Here is a 14,335-nt window from a genome sequence, read left to right as displayed (position 1 = left end):
GTGTGTTAGTATGATAGTCCAAATTAAATATATTTAGTTTAATTTTCAGCTTAATCACATCCATTTCAACCTTAAACCAATAAAAATAACTATTTTTTTTTATTAAATCCCATATATATGTATATATATAATAAACACCATTAAAGATAAGACACTAAACGACTTTTAGACTACAAAGTATAAGAACTAAACAATGGATAGTGAGTGAAATTACCTGCACACAGTTTCTCTCATTGCTAAAATCTATCTTCCAATTGAAACTAGCCATGTCAGCAATGCGGTCTCGAAGCGGCTGCACATTTTTCACCGACTAATCACCACAGTCACTTTAGTGACACGTGTCTCAATTATGACCTGCCACTGCAGGTGAAAGATAGCGCGTGATCGGTTCACCGGTCACTCCCACATTGTTATAAACTCTTTTCTCTCTAATTTTCGCATCCTTCTTTCTTTTTCCTTTCTCATTCTCTGCGATTCCAATTCATTGCGCTTCCGTTCGCTTCCTCTCTCTCCTCAGCTCGCGGTTTCTCTGTGAGTAGTTCCAAACAGTTCGTTTTGGCACTGAACTGTTCCCCAAGCTTCATTGGGGTTTTTCAATTTTCCAGTTACTGATCGATCTTGGAGTGAATAATTATTTTTTGTATTTTAAATTCGTGTAGAGAATTATAAATTATTTGCTGTTTTAATTTTTGATTTTGGTGGTGTTAGGTTTAAGGTTTGCGTTTTCTGTTGTTTGGGGGACATTCTCGTATTTTGCTTACTTCGCAATTTGTTGATGGTTGTGAATTATTGTGCATGCCAGGAATGAATTTGGGGTTCCAGTTTGTTCTTTTTGGTTCCTTTGTAAAGTTTTTGAATTTGATTTTGGGTTTTAGGGCTTTTGAATGTGTAAATTTAGAGTATCGGATTTTATTTTATCACTATGATATATTGATGGATTTGGGTTCTGATTCATTTTAGATGGAAAAGTGAGCAGTCATAGCTCTGATGAGAAATAAAGCAAGTGGATTTAGACATATCTTAATAGTTTTAACTGTTACCTCTCTTTTCTATTTGAAGCGAATACCTCCCTTAAGAGCAGGTAAAGCGGTTAGAAAAAGGATTTGGTGTGTGGGATTGTTGGTTTGTGATTTTTCTTTTTGGAAAAGGGTGTTGGTCAATTGTTGGGTTTGGTCGTTTTTATTTGATTTAGCTGAAGTTTTCCTTGTACTAATGAATATGTATATGTGCTTTTTTCGTTAGATTTAAATCAGCAATTGTTCGGTGTTCAGAAGGAAGAGCAATTCTGGGTGCATTTGGTTGAACGGGAGTTGATGGGTTTGGTAAAAGGTTTTGGAATAGAGTGAAACTTGGAGTTTTAAGAAGAGATAGAAACAATTCTATCAGGGGTTCTCACCGTCTGTTTCGTAGAGTTCATGGGCTATTTTAGAATATATTAAATACCAGTGCGGCTCTGGAGAGCTACACAGACTGCAGTCACCAAAGGGGGATGCCCCCAATGACACCTTCGCGGGTGACAGGAGGGTTAACCCAATCATCTTCACATTCTGGAATTTTCTTTCAAGGAGATGGGCAGTCACAGAGTGTAGTTAACACTCACTTAAGCTCATCAATTGTTAACTCGTCTAGCACAGTTACGGGAGCCCGTCGAACAAACCTGGGTCCAGTTTCTGGGGATATGAATAATGCAGTTTTGAACAGTGTTGCAAACTCAGCACCAAGTGTTGGAGCTAGTTCTTTAGTCACAGATGCAAATTCTGCCCTCTCTGGTGGCCCCCATTTGCAGAGAAGTGCCAGTGTTAACACGGACTCATACTTACGATTACCTGCCTCACCCATGTCATTTACATCAAATAATATTAGTATTTCTGGCTCATCAGTGATTGATGGTTCCTCTGTAGTGCAACAGAGCACTCATCAAGATCAGAATCCTCAACAATTGCAGCAGAATCAGCAGCAGCTGCAGGGTGCTTCAAGTGCTACATCGTTGCCTGCATCTCAAACTGGCCCCTCTTCCCTCCATATGGGTGCACATGTCCCTGGGTCTTTCATTCATGATCCAAATAATGCATCTCAGCTGTCAAAGAAACCTAGACTGGATATCAAACAGGAAGATTTAATGCAGCAGCATCAGGTTATACAACAGATTCTTCAGAGACAAGATTCCATGCAATTGCAGGGTCGTAATCCACAGTTACAGGCTTTACTTCAACAACAGCAGAGACTGAGACAACAGCAAATCTTTCAGTCAATGCCCCAATTACAGAGAGTGCACTTGCAGCAACAACAGCAACAGCAACAGCAGCAGCAGCACCAACAACAAATGCAATTGAGGCAGCAATTACAGCAACAAGTGATGCAGCCCTCTTCTGCTGTCAAGCGCCCATGTGACAATGGTGTCAGTGGGGTTTGTGCTCGTCGACTGATGCAGTATCTCTATCATCAAAGGCAACGGCCAAATGTGAGTTGTTTCTTTGCTGCATGTGATGACTATAGTGTCAAATCTATATTCACTATATCATCTATCTAGTTTTTGTTTTCTTTATAAAGTTTATTCCTTTTGCTTCAGGAGCTTAATTATATGTGAGCACATTGTTTTATGCTTTGGGTATTTTTGAATTTCAACCTTAGTTACTTACTCTCATTTGATTTATTTTTTCAGGATAATAGTATTGCTTATTGGAGAAAATTTGTGGCTGAATATTATTCTCCTCGTGCAAAGAAACGGTGGTGCTTGTCGTTATATAACAATGTTGGGCATCATGCACTTGGTGTTTTCCCCCAAGCAGCTACGGTAATCTTTGCACTTTTTATTTATCCTTGACTATTATGTCTTGCTTTCATATAAATAGGGCGATGCCTTAATATTTGCTGATAATCATTTACAAAATTTTCCTTTCAAACTGTTTTTTGAGTGTATCACCTGATTATGTAATGGTTGACAACTCTAAGAATGCCTGCCAATTTGCCAAATCAGAGCTATATTTGAAATTATTGCATTTATATTCTTTTCTATTTTAGGTCTACGCCATTTTTCCCTTTTAATCTGTTAGTGCTATTGAATGTTTGATGAGTGCATACATTGTGACATGGATTTTTTCTTTGTTCAGGATGCATGGCAATGTGACATATGTGGTTGTAAATCTGGAAGGGGATTTGGTAAGTATTCATATAAGGAAATATAGGAGCCTGTATGGTTGGATTTTTAATTCATTTATTCCTGTTGTCATAAGTAATCACACAAGATTCACTTCCAATCAAACAAAACTGGCCCTTGTGTTGTGATTCTATAGTATGTTATTATGGGAATTTAGTTTCATTATACAATTCCAATTTGTATTTCATTTGTTTAATTTTCCTTGTGAAGTCAGTGCTTACCGATGACCAGTGGCCAGTGATCACATTCTTAATTGTTGTTACTAAGGTTTAACCTTGGTCTCAGAAAAAATTAACTGAACTAACTGCAACCTTTAATAGGCTGGTCAAATAACTGAGTCAAGCGTGCAATAGTGTTAGATACACAATTTGTGCATTGGATATTTCTTTTAATTTCTGATGTAAATCTCAGATACTAATATGCCCATTATGGATTTTTTTACAGAGGCAACTTATGAAGTATTACCTAGACTTGATGAAATCAAATTTGGTGGTGGTGTGATTGATGAACTTTTATTTCTGGACTTGCCACGTGAAATAAGATTTTCTTCTGGTGCGATGATGTTAGAATATGCAAAAGCAGTTCAAGAGAGTGTATATGAGCAGCTTCGAGTTGTTCGTGAAGGTCAACTACGCATCATATTCACTCAAGATTTGAAGGTTACACAATTGTTATCATAGTCTAGTACATTTTCTATTTGAATCATTTTTATATAATAATGACCTCCTGAAGTTCTTGTTAATTTGCACAGATATTATCTTGGGAGTTCTGTGCAAGGCGGCATGAAGAACTTCTCCCTCGAAGGTTGGTTGCACCACCGGTATGTTTCTGCTTCCTTTAGAATGCTTTTCACTTTAGCAGTCATTCTTTGTTTTTAGTAGATGATGGTGCTATTTGATAGAATATTTCTGTTATGTAGATCTTCATTTGGTGCTTGGTTTTTTGGTAGCTGGGAGTGTAGGGACTACCCTAGTGGTTTACTTTGCATAGTCAGAATATTTCTGCAAAAAAAAATTCTGAATGTGCATGATTGTTGCATAATTAACTCTTTATATGCTTGAATTCTACCATCATATTTGTCAGGACTGAATGCTGAAGTGAAATTTGGTGAACTTGACGGTAGTAATATTGAAATTTGGGTAGGGAAATTGATAGGCGTTAATGGAACTTCCCTTCTTATTTCATGAATGGGAGATCAATGAAATTAAAGTTGAAAGGTTTAAATGCCTTAGAGGTGATGCATAGAAAGAAAATGCTCACCTGTCTGAAGGTTGATTGGTATGGCAGTATACAGGTATTGATTTGGCTGCTAACTCAAGATTCACAAATTTGCAGGTCAACCAATTAGTACAGGTAGCTCAAAAGTGCCAGAGTACAATTGCTGAAAGTGGAGCAGATGGGGTTTCTCAGCAAGATTTGCAAGCAAACAGCAACATGTAAGTTAATGCATTGTTGTTCCTTAATGTTTGGTGTTTTTAGCAAATCTTTCTCAGTCTATGTATTTCTCTTTTGCTGCACAGCTTGTGTGATGTTGTATTCTTGGAATGGTGCATACTGTGATTTTGGTATATAGATGGATAAAAACAACTCTATAAAGGATATGGTGCAAAATATGTTTCTTCATATTTATTGGGTTTACTGAATGGCTATCCAAATGTATAAGCAATGCTTGGTTAAAAAGTTTCTGCTGGTTACAACAGTATGTCACATCTAGGTAACAAGCATTTACAATGAGACTGGGCTCAAGCTTCAAAGCTTAAAATAATGTTTATTTTGCATCAGGGTATTGACAGCAGGGCGCCAGCTTGCAAAGATTTTGGAGTTGCAATCGCTTAATGACTTGGGTTTTTCTAAAAGATATGTGAGATGTCTGCAGGTATGCTATTAAGTTCTAGCTCAAAATTTCTGTACAGTGTTGAGTACTATAGAGAAAACCTCTGATTTGTTATGCTATGTATTTTCTCAACCCTTATAATTACTTGCTACAATGCTTGACAGATTTCGGAGGTTGTCAACAGCATGAAAGACCTAATAGATATCTGTGCAGAGCACAGAGTTGGGGCAATAGGTAATTTGCGTGTAGTTTTTATAATGAGGTTACCCTCTATTGTTTTAATTTTTGGCTTTTGGAATTATATTTTTACATTGCCATTGACCTTGCCTGCAGAGTGTTTGAAAAATTATCCTCTACTAACAACAGCCTCAAAGCTCCAGATGCAAAAGATGCAGGAAATGGAGCAGATGGCAAATGTTCATGGTCTGCCAACTGATAGAAATACACTCAATAAGCTGATGGCAATGAATCCTGGATTGAACAACCAGATAAACAACAGTCAAAATGTGGTTAGTCGTGGTGCTTTGAGTGGGTCATCCCATTTAGCACTTACCAACTACCAAAGTCTTCTCGTGAGACAAAATTCAATGAATTCTAGCCCTGGCTCCCTTCAGCGAGAAGGATCCTCATTCAATAATTCTAGCCCGAGTCCCTCTTCTGCTTTGCAAGGAGCTGGTCCTTCTTTGATTCCAGGCTCAATGCAAAACTCTTCTGTAGGTGGTTTCCCAGGTTCCCATCTAACCTCGCAGCAGTCACCACAACTCCTCCAACAACGCACATTAAGTGCAAATGGTTTACTGCAACAAAATCATTCACAGGGGTCCCAAGGAAATCAAGCTCTACAGCAGCAGCAGCAGATGATCCACCAACTAGTGAAGGAAATGTCAAATAACAATGGGGGAATGCAATCACAGCCTCTTGGTGGACCCAATGCAAATGGGAATATGGCAAAGAATGCAATGGGTTTTGGTGGCCATACTCCATCCTTAAGCGGAGGTTCTGCCAATCTTCCACGAAACAATGGACCCATGTCGAGGAATAATAGCTTCAAAACAGCTTCAAACAGTGATTCTTCTGCCGCTGCTGGCAACAGTGGATTCAACCCAAGAACATCTGATATGCCGCAAAGTCTACATTTGCAAGATGTGGTTCAGGATATTGGCCATGATTTCGCGGATAACCCCTTTTTTAACAGTGATCTTGATGATGACATGGGTTTTGGCTGGAAGGCATGACTAACACAACTTGGCCATGTAATTGGCATATCTTGTTGAAGTGTTTTATCTTTGTACAGGATACTTTTAGTAGATGCTATTTCTCTCTTGATTTTCTTGTCATTTTTCTTCGTGGATTTCGTTTGGACTTGGACTCCGTTAGGTGTTATAGGGTTTTATTTGACTTTTTTGTCCTGCAAGTGTAATCTATTGGACTATTGAAAAGAGCAGTAAACTATTTATACGGAACTTAATTTTTTGGATAACCTTAATACAAATCAAGATGTCCTGCTAAAGTTATTAAACTGGTCATCTATAAGGTTCAGAAGTGTTTCAAACACGTTAACACAGGAAGGAAAGTGCTATACATAGTTAGTGATGGTTATTGTGACATACTAATCTACAAAAATTCGCATAAGCCTTTTAATGCACAAAATTTTCCACATAATTGTTCTCTATCTTTTTATCTTCCTCTTATTTCCTTCTCCCATTCCTTCAAACTTTTCGGGGTGGCTAGTTTATGGAAGACAAGATTATTTTGGCTTTGTAAGTTGCACGAGAAATGTCTGAAAGTACAGTCCTTGAACTTTTTAGTTGAATGATGGGTAATGACATTTTGTTATTAAGTTTTTGTTGCTTCTTTCAATTTCTTTTAGCCATTCTGATCGTTCATAGAGATGATATATTTATTGGTTTTCATTTTCTAATTAGATGTATGATTTTATGCACTTTATGCACAGGCCGATAAAGCCATATGAGGTTATACATAATGACCAAGAAAAGATAAATTTGTTGCAAGAGGAAGTTGAGCCAATTTATAGAGGTTGAGGATGCTGACCTAAATAATAGAAAAAGGTTAATGATGAATAAAAAAAGGAAAATGATAAGGGTAAAAAGGTTCCTCACGGATTGCAAAAGGATAAGGAAGATGATGATGGAAAATAAAAAGGAAAGTGATAAGAATATGTTAATGGAGGAGCTAAGCATCTAGGTGAAGAGAAAATGATTTTTTGTTGATTATATGACTCCTCAAGTTAAGTTTACAAGTCACACTCCTTATGGATATGAAAGTTACTAAGGAAGACATATTTACAAAGAATGAGAAGGAAGGTCATGGTTGTAAACCAAATAATGAAACTGAGCTATCAAGCTATCAAACAATGAAATGTTATGAAGAATAAAATGACAAGCAATAGATTTAAGGGCCTTAATTAGTAGCATAGTTATGAAGATGATGGACAAAATTTTGAAGAACTTCAGATTCCAATTGATGAAGTTGAAGTGGATTACAGTTAGTGGTGTCAAAATATTTTAAACTCGTGAGTCAACCTACCTCACTATATGTTCAATTCAAGGTTCAAGGTTGAGTTGAAATTTTTTTTTTTTTAATATATGTTAAAAATGAATTCGGCTCATGGGTTAAACATGTTTGGATTGAGTTTAAGGTATGTTAACTTGTGACTTATTTCTATATAAATTTTGAGTCTTCTTAATAAATTTAGCAACATTTCTAAACTTAATTAAATAGGTGATTTGAGTCAATTCACTTTGATTGTAAAATATAATAAATATATAAAATAAGTTAGGAGAACAAACCTTCTTTAAGTAAACCAATCTACGGTCTCAAAGGAGGAGGAGGGTGGAGTCGAGTAAAATTGTAAAATTTTTAACTTACCTTAAAGTGAGTCAGGTTCAGCTAATCTGTTTTTAGTTCAACCTATGGAGAACCAACCAATAACCAACGTGAGTTAGGTTGACTCACTTTGACACCCTTAGTCACAATGAGGTGTTTTCTTAATTGATCTTTTAAAAATGTAACTTGGTTTGATTTTGAGATTGAATTTTAATGTTCTTGTCATTTTCAAGAAGTTAAATCCAAAAGGTGAAAATTTTAAGTGGTTAAAAAGTGATAAGACAAGGCTTATGACCATCTATTATGAGAAAAAAAATGTGAGTGAAAGATTTATTATACTTTTAATAATTGCATGAAATTCTTTAAAATAAAATAAATCATTTAGGATAATTGAGCTATGATTTTTAAGAATAAGCAAAGCACAAAGGATAAAAGTTATCACTAAAAATTGCAAAAACTTTTATTTTATTTTATCGTCACTATCTTGACTCAAAACACTACAATCTCGACTTCAAACTGTTGGACATCTCAAGGATCCAACTTTGATGTTTGATGAAGCTATGATGAAGACTTTCTGCCTTATTTTTATTTTGTATATCTTGATTTATCTTTTGCCTTTGGGAATGTGATGAATCCAAGAACAAATTATTTTTCATCTGGTTAAAAGTTTTTCAACTAGTTTTAATTTTGTTTTCTAGAAAGTTACAATTTTTCAATTTGTTATCTTTTAAATCAATTGATTGAAAATACTGAGATGCTTTAGGTTTTTCTGTAATATGTTTTATATACTCGAAACCATGTTTTAATACGTAACATGAAAAATGTTTTTAATTTGAATACTTTCTATTTGAAAAATAAAATAGTTTTCATGCATATTAGATTTTTTTTTAAAGTAAAATCAACAGATTGTTTCGAACATGTTGATTTTACTTGCACCCTTTTATTTAAAAATCGTTTATGTTAAATCTCAATAAACGAATTTGCATTATTTCAGAAAAATATTACTCATACAACTTACAATTTTACATCTGTGAGAACCTTAGTGAGAAAAGTTTTAGAAAGAATTAGTCTTTGAAAGATATTTGAGTTTTCATGGAGCAAAAACTTCACGGTCTATAGGTAGAGGTCAAAGATTCTTTATTGTAGCTATGGATTTGAGAGGTCTTGTTGCATTTCTTGGTTCACGGTCAAGGTTTATTCGTTCCCTTATATATTGTTTTGTAATTTTGTAATTGTTGGGACCAAGATAGAGTTTCTTGGTGTGTATCATTACTATGACAGGGTGTTGCAATGAGTGGTGTTGTTCTTGTAGTGTTCAAGAACTATTTTTGCTTTTCTTGTAAAAAAATTTTGTTGCTTCAATGGAAATCCACCTTGGTGTGGGGTGAGACCGAATGTCGCTTTGTTGTAAGTGAATCCGTATAAAATTTTGATGTCTTTTATGCTTTCTTTATCACTGTTTTATAATTTTTCTGCATAATATTTTGTACTGGTATAATCAATCGGTTGTTTGTAAAAATCAATATGTGATCTTTGTTCTCTGCATTTTTTTTTCTGTAATAACTAAAACAATTGTAATAAGCAATATCAAGTGTGACATTGTATATTAATATTGTTTGTATTCATTCAAATTTGTTATTGATTAAACAAGTTAAATTGAAACAAAGGTTTTCTTAAAAAAACAATGTTTGATATATTTGAATTTTGGACTTATCTTGGAATCTGTAAAATCTCTATTATGTTTCTTAATCAGAAAAATAATCTCTTAATTCCAAAATAACCTGTTAAATTTAATTCATAAATTTGTTTCTTTAAAACAAATTTAAGTCTTTTCAAATTGTGTTTCTAGTTTACAAGTTTATGTTTTAAGATTATGTATTAAAGAATTTAATCAATTGTTTTTTAATAAAATAGATTCATTTTCTTAGTTAGTGTACTCCTCTATTTGAATTGTTGTAAACAATTAATTGCGAAAATTTTTCTAAGTTAATTCACCCCCCTTTTGAACTTAGCTTCCCCTTAATTCAACACAAACATTTTGTGTCACCATCTCAGTTGGAAACATTTATTGTCACCATCTCGGTTGGAAAAATTTATCGCACCATCTTGATTGAAAACATTTATCGCCACCATCTCAGTTGAAAACATTATCACAATCATCTCGAATGGAAACATTATCACAACCATCTTCGATGGAAACATTATCACCACCATCTAAATTTAAAACCATGTACCTCAAAGAATGACCTCAAAGTTTATTCTCTTTGAACATTACTATTTTAATTTATATTTTATTATCAATAAATTAATTAAATATATTTTAACAAATAGTTTAATATATGTATCGTTAGTTAGCGTGATCTCCTACTAAAAGGGAATGTAACTCATCTCGAATGGTAATATTATCGCCACCATCTCGGTTGGAAACATTATCGCCACCATCTCAGTCGAAAATATTTATCACCACCATCTCAGCTGGAAACATTTATTGGCACTATCTCGGCTGAAAACATTTATCACACCATTTCGGCTAGAAACATTATCGCCACATTGGTAACATTATCGCCACCATCTTAGTTGGAAAAATTATCGCTACCATCTCGGCTCAAAACATTTATCATCACCATCTCAATTGAAAAAATTGCCACCATTTTAGCTGAAAACAATTATCGCCACCATCTCGACTGGAAAAATTATCGGCACCGTCTCGGGTGGAAACATTATCGTCACCATCTCGGGTGGAAACATTATCGCAACCACCTCAACTGGAAACATTATTGCGACCATCTCGACTGGAAACATTTATTGCCACCATCTTGGCTGGAAACATTTATCTCCACCATCTCAATTGGAAACATTTATCGCCACCATCTCAGCTAGATACATTTATTGCCACCATCTTAGCTGGAAACTTTATCGCCACCTTCTCGGTTGGAAACATTATCGTCACCATATCAGTTGGAAACTTTATCGCTACCATCTTAGCTTGTAATATTATCGCCACCATATCAGTGTGAAACACTTATCTTAACCATCTCGCCTGAAATATTTTATCGCCACCATCTCAGCTAGAAACATTTATCGTTGTCGTCTCGATTGGAAACATTTATCGTCACCATCTCGGTTGGAAACATTTATCATCATCATCTTGGTTGAAAACATTTATCGAGACCATTTCAATTGTTAACATTTATCGTCAACATCTCGGTATGAAACATTTATCACGACCATCTCGATTGGAAACATTTATTGTCACCATCTCGACTTGAAACATTTATCGTCACAAGCTCAGGTAGAGACATGACCTTATTAGGCAACTACCTGACCTTATCAGGTGGCATTAACAACGAACGACCTTATCAGGCGACAAACCGACATTATTAAGAAACATTGGAGACTTATCTTATCTAGCATCATGACATTTGCTTAAAACATAACACAATTCAACAAAGAGATTTATTTTCTAACTTTGATAATTGTTGAACAACAACTTAATTTAAATCAATGCAAAACGATAAGAGAAAAAAAAAATTGAATCGACTTAGGGTTGGAGGCTATGTACTCTTAGTAAACTTAAGGAATGTAATTTATCTAAAGAGTCACTAATGGAACTTATTAATAATTAATAAAGATATTGAATAAAACTATTGAGATCCAAGAAAAAAAAATAAGAAATATTTATTTTGATTCTTGAGATTGGTCGAGGAAAGTACATTATTTATATATTTTAATTAAATTATTAGCTTATAATATAAAAATAGTTCATTTTAAAAAAAATGTAAAATACAAATACCCACTACAAACACATAAATCAGTTAAAATAAGTTATTTTTGTTTAAGCAGTAATTTCAATATATTTATGATATTTCAAACAATACATGCCGATACTTTTTTTCCGTAAATGACACGCTTTTGAGAATTAATTTCCCGGAAAACACCATTTCATATTTATTCTTTGATAACATCTTAATTAATTATTATCACATATTTCATTTTTCTTTATATTTTCTTATATGTATATTTATAATAAAATATTATTACATAATATTTCTTATTATATTTTATAATATATTTATATATAATTCATTATTTATTTACACCATCTTCCATTTTAATTATAATTTATTTTTATTTTATATTTATAATTTATACACTTATTCTTTTAAATTTAATGATACACTTATCCACTTAATTTTTTTTATCATTACATACATATATCAATAGTGAATAACTTAACTTTTATCAAAAACTTTTTAAACCATACAACTAATATTTTTTTTATAAAATATCCTAAAAAATTTATTTTCTTTTTACTATTACTTATTTTGATATATTTTTGACAAAAAATATACAAATATTTAATTTTGATACCAATATTATAATTTATTATATATTTTTTAGTCAATTTGAATTTTATTATAAAACTATATTTACAAATTTATTAAAACTTATTCTCCACAATTCAAATTTATTATAAAAATAAAAATAAAAACAAAAAAAAATTATTTATTTTTCCCACAATAACTATAAAATATTTTATTTCATTCTCTTTAGTATTATCCTTTAAATTTTTTAATATTCTTAATTTTTAATTTACAAATTTTATATTTCCTTATATTTCAATTTTATAAATATTTAAATTCACTATAAAATAAAATTTAATAATTTAACCTTACATAATTTAATATTTTATCCCCTCAAATTCTTCCAATTTTTAACTAAAATTTTCAAAATATTTCTTACTTACAATTTTTTTTTAAAATTATTTTATTTTTGTTCCCGCCGGTTGATTCGCTCGCCAGTTGACTCGAACGACAGTCCCTGACCTTCCTATCTTCGCCTAAGAAACGAACTTCCTTGGTTGAAGAATCTCTCACCTGCAAAGACAAAGGGCGCTTTGGCGGCCGTTTGCACTCCGACGCTCAAGTCAGTATTAGGGCAAAGAAACACTAAGTGTATAAAGTAGTTTCAGTCTTAGAAACTGTGTACCTTGTTAGGGTTCTTAGTCCCCTTTATATAGGTTGAAACTAAGGTTACCTTTGTTCTGTTACTCATGTCTAGGGTTCCTTGGAGAACGTCCCTGCGCCGCTATTACACAATCTTAAGATAATCTGGCACATAGAACTTCCCTTAACTGGAGTGCAATGATTAACAAAATGGCATGGGTACCAACTTGTGCACCAAATCTCTGGGGCCATCTGTTCTATGGGTGCCCTAAGTATTCACGTGCCATGCATGCAGTCTTCCCTTGGAAACCCTAACCCTAACGGGCCTTAGCGCCTCCAAGAACTATTTACTCGTGCCGCGCCTGAAAGCGCTATATACACCACCTGCATGGATCCCTCGTGTCTTAGGGCTTCCTCTCATATCTGATGTTTTAACTGCTAACTAGTGTAATTCTAAGCCTCACCTTACGTGACCCACTATAGCCGTTTAGACCACCTATGTCCGATCTGTCCTTCTGTTGATGAGGTCCGATGTCGATCCCTTCGATGTTCGAGGACTGGTCGGTACAATTTTATTTTATTATTTATTAAATTTATTTTATATTTCCTTTATTGTTTCCATTCACTCCAATAAAGCAAAAAAAATAATAATCCAAAAACAGTATTTCAAAAGTCGGTTACTATATAATTAATTCTGGATGAATTCATACACCAAAATAAAAAATTAAAAGTTAAAATTATATTTTTCAAGAATTGGATTTCAATGATCCACTACTAAACGATCTTTCTCCATTCCGATTTTTTATCGAAAAAAGTATCTAAAGAATTCGACTTTCCAAAAACTAAATTTTGAAAACCTTTTTTACAAAATAAAAAATAAAAGTAAGAATTTGATTTCCTAAAAACTGAATTTTCACCATCAATAAAAATAGTGTTATTCAGAAATTAAATATGAAATACTGCTGTTAAGGAGAATTAATTCCCAGAAGTATACCATTTCCGAAAGAAAGTCACATGAAGACTGTGTATATTAAAATTACAATAATAAATATTTAAATATAAAATAATTATATTCAACTGTTAAACAATAACTTTTAATCTTGATTTGTTAACTATATGTAAATTTAAATAAAGCATTAATTGTAGATAAGGTCAAAAAAAATTCTGCTGGTTACAAGTATTTATATTTAAGAGGATGATATATTGATAATCACTTGTTTTACATCACCATTTCACTCCTAATATTATTATTTTAATAATTTTTATATTATTTAATTACAAATTTATTTTTTCTTATATATATTTTTAACTGTTACATCACGGATTATATATAAATATTAGGATTGTCAAAGTATATTTTTTTTATGTTTATATTAGGGGAATTATTTTTGGATAACCTAAAAAGTAATTGTTGAAGTTCAATTTCCCCCTAAAATTTTAGAACCAAATTCTTTTCGGAGCGATAATCACCTACACCAGTTTCTCTTAATATTACAAAGAGCTTCCCGACAAAAAAAAAAATTCCACGTCATCAATCAGGTCTATAAACTG

General features: G+C 33.1%; 1 protein-coding gene across 2 annotated transcripts; it reads left to right on the top strand.

Moving 5' to 3' along the window:
• Positions 1-366: 366 nt before the first annotated feature.
• Positions 367-6,454, top strand: LOC137837680 (probable transcriptional regulator SLK2). Of its 2 annotated transcripts, none has more exons than XM_068646777.1 (10): positions 367-531; positions 1,243-2,461; positions 2,663-2,794; positions 3,111-3,159; positions 3,602-3,816; positions 3,909-3,977; positions 4,493-4,593; positions 4,940-5,033; positions 5,156-5,225; positions 5,325-6,454. In XM_068646777.1, exons 2-10 carry the CDS (start codon positions 1,490-1,492, stop codon positions 6,224-6,226), a joined length of 2,604 nt encoding a protein of 867 aa, XP_068502878.1. In that variant the 5' UTR covers positions 367-531; positions 1,243-1,489; the 3' UTR covers positions 6,227-6,454. The 2 variants fall into 2 exon arrangements, with proteins under 2 accessions (XP_068502878.1, XP_068502877.1); XM_068646776.1 differs by having other exon boundaries at positions 440-604.
• Positions 6,455-14,335: the final 7,881 nt, after the last annotated feature.

The sequence above is a fragment of the Phaseolus vulgaris genome, chromosome 4 (assembly GCF_000499845.2).
Source record: "Phaseolus vulgaris cultivar G19833 chromosome 4, P. vulgaris v2.0, whole genome shotgun sequence".
Lineage (NCBI taxonomy): Eukaryota > Viridiplantae > Streptophyta > Magnoliopsida > Fabales > Fabaceae > Phaseolus > Phaseolus vulgaris.
Note: the sequence above shows the minus strand (reverse complement) of the source record. Positions and strands in the feature narration are given on the sequence as shown.

Bases quoted from the DNA above. Each gene is read 5' to 3' on its own strand.
- LOC137837680 (XM_068646777.1), top strand. From the start codon at position 1,490: ATGCCCCCAATGACACCTTCGCGGGTGACAGGAGGGTTAACCCAATCA. The intron at 3,978-4,492 runs GTATGTTTCTGC...ACAAATTTGCAG, and splicing joins GAAGGTTGGTTGCACCACCG to GTCAACCAATTAGTACAGGT. The intron at 4,594-4,939 runs GTAAGTTAATGC...ATTTTGCATCAG, and splicing joins TTGCAAGCAAACAGCAACAT to GGTATTGACAGCAGGGCGCC.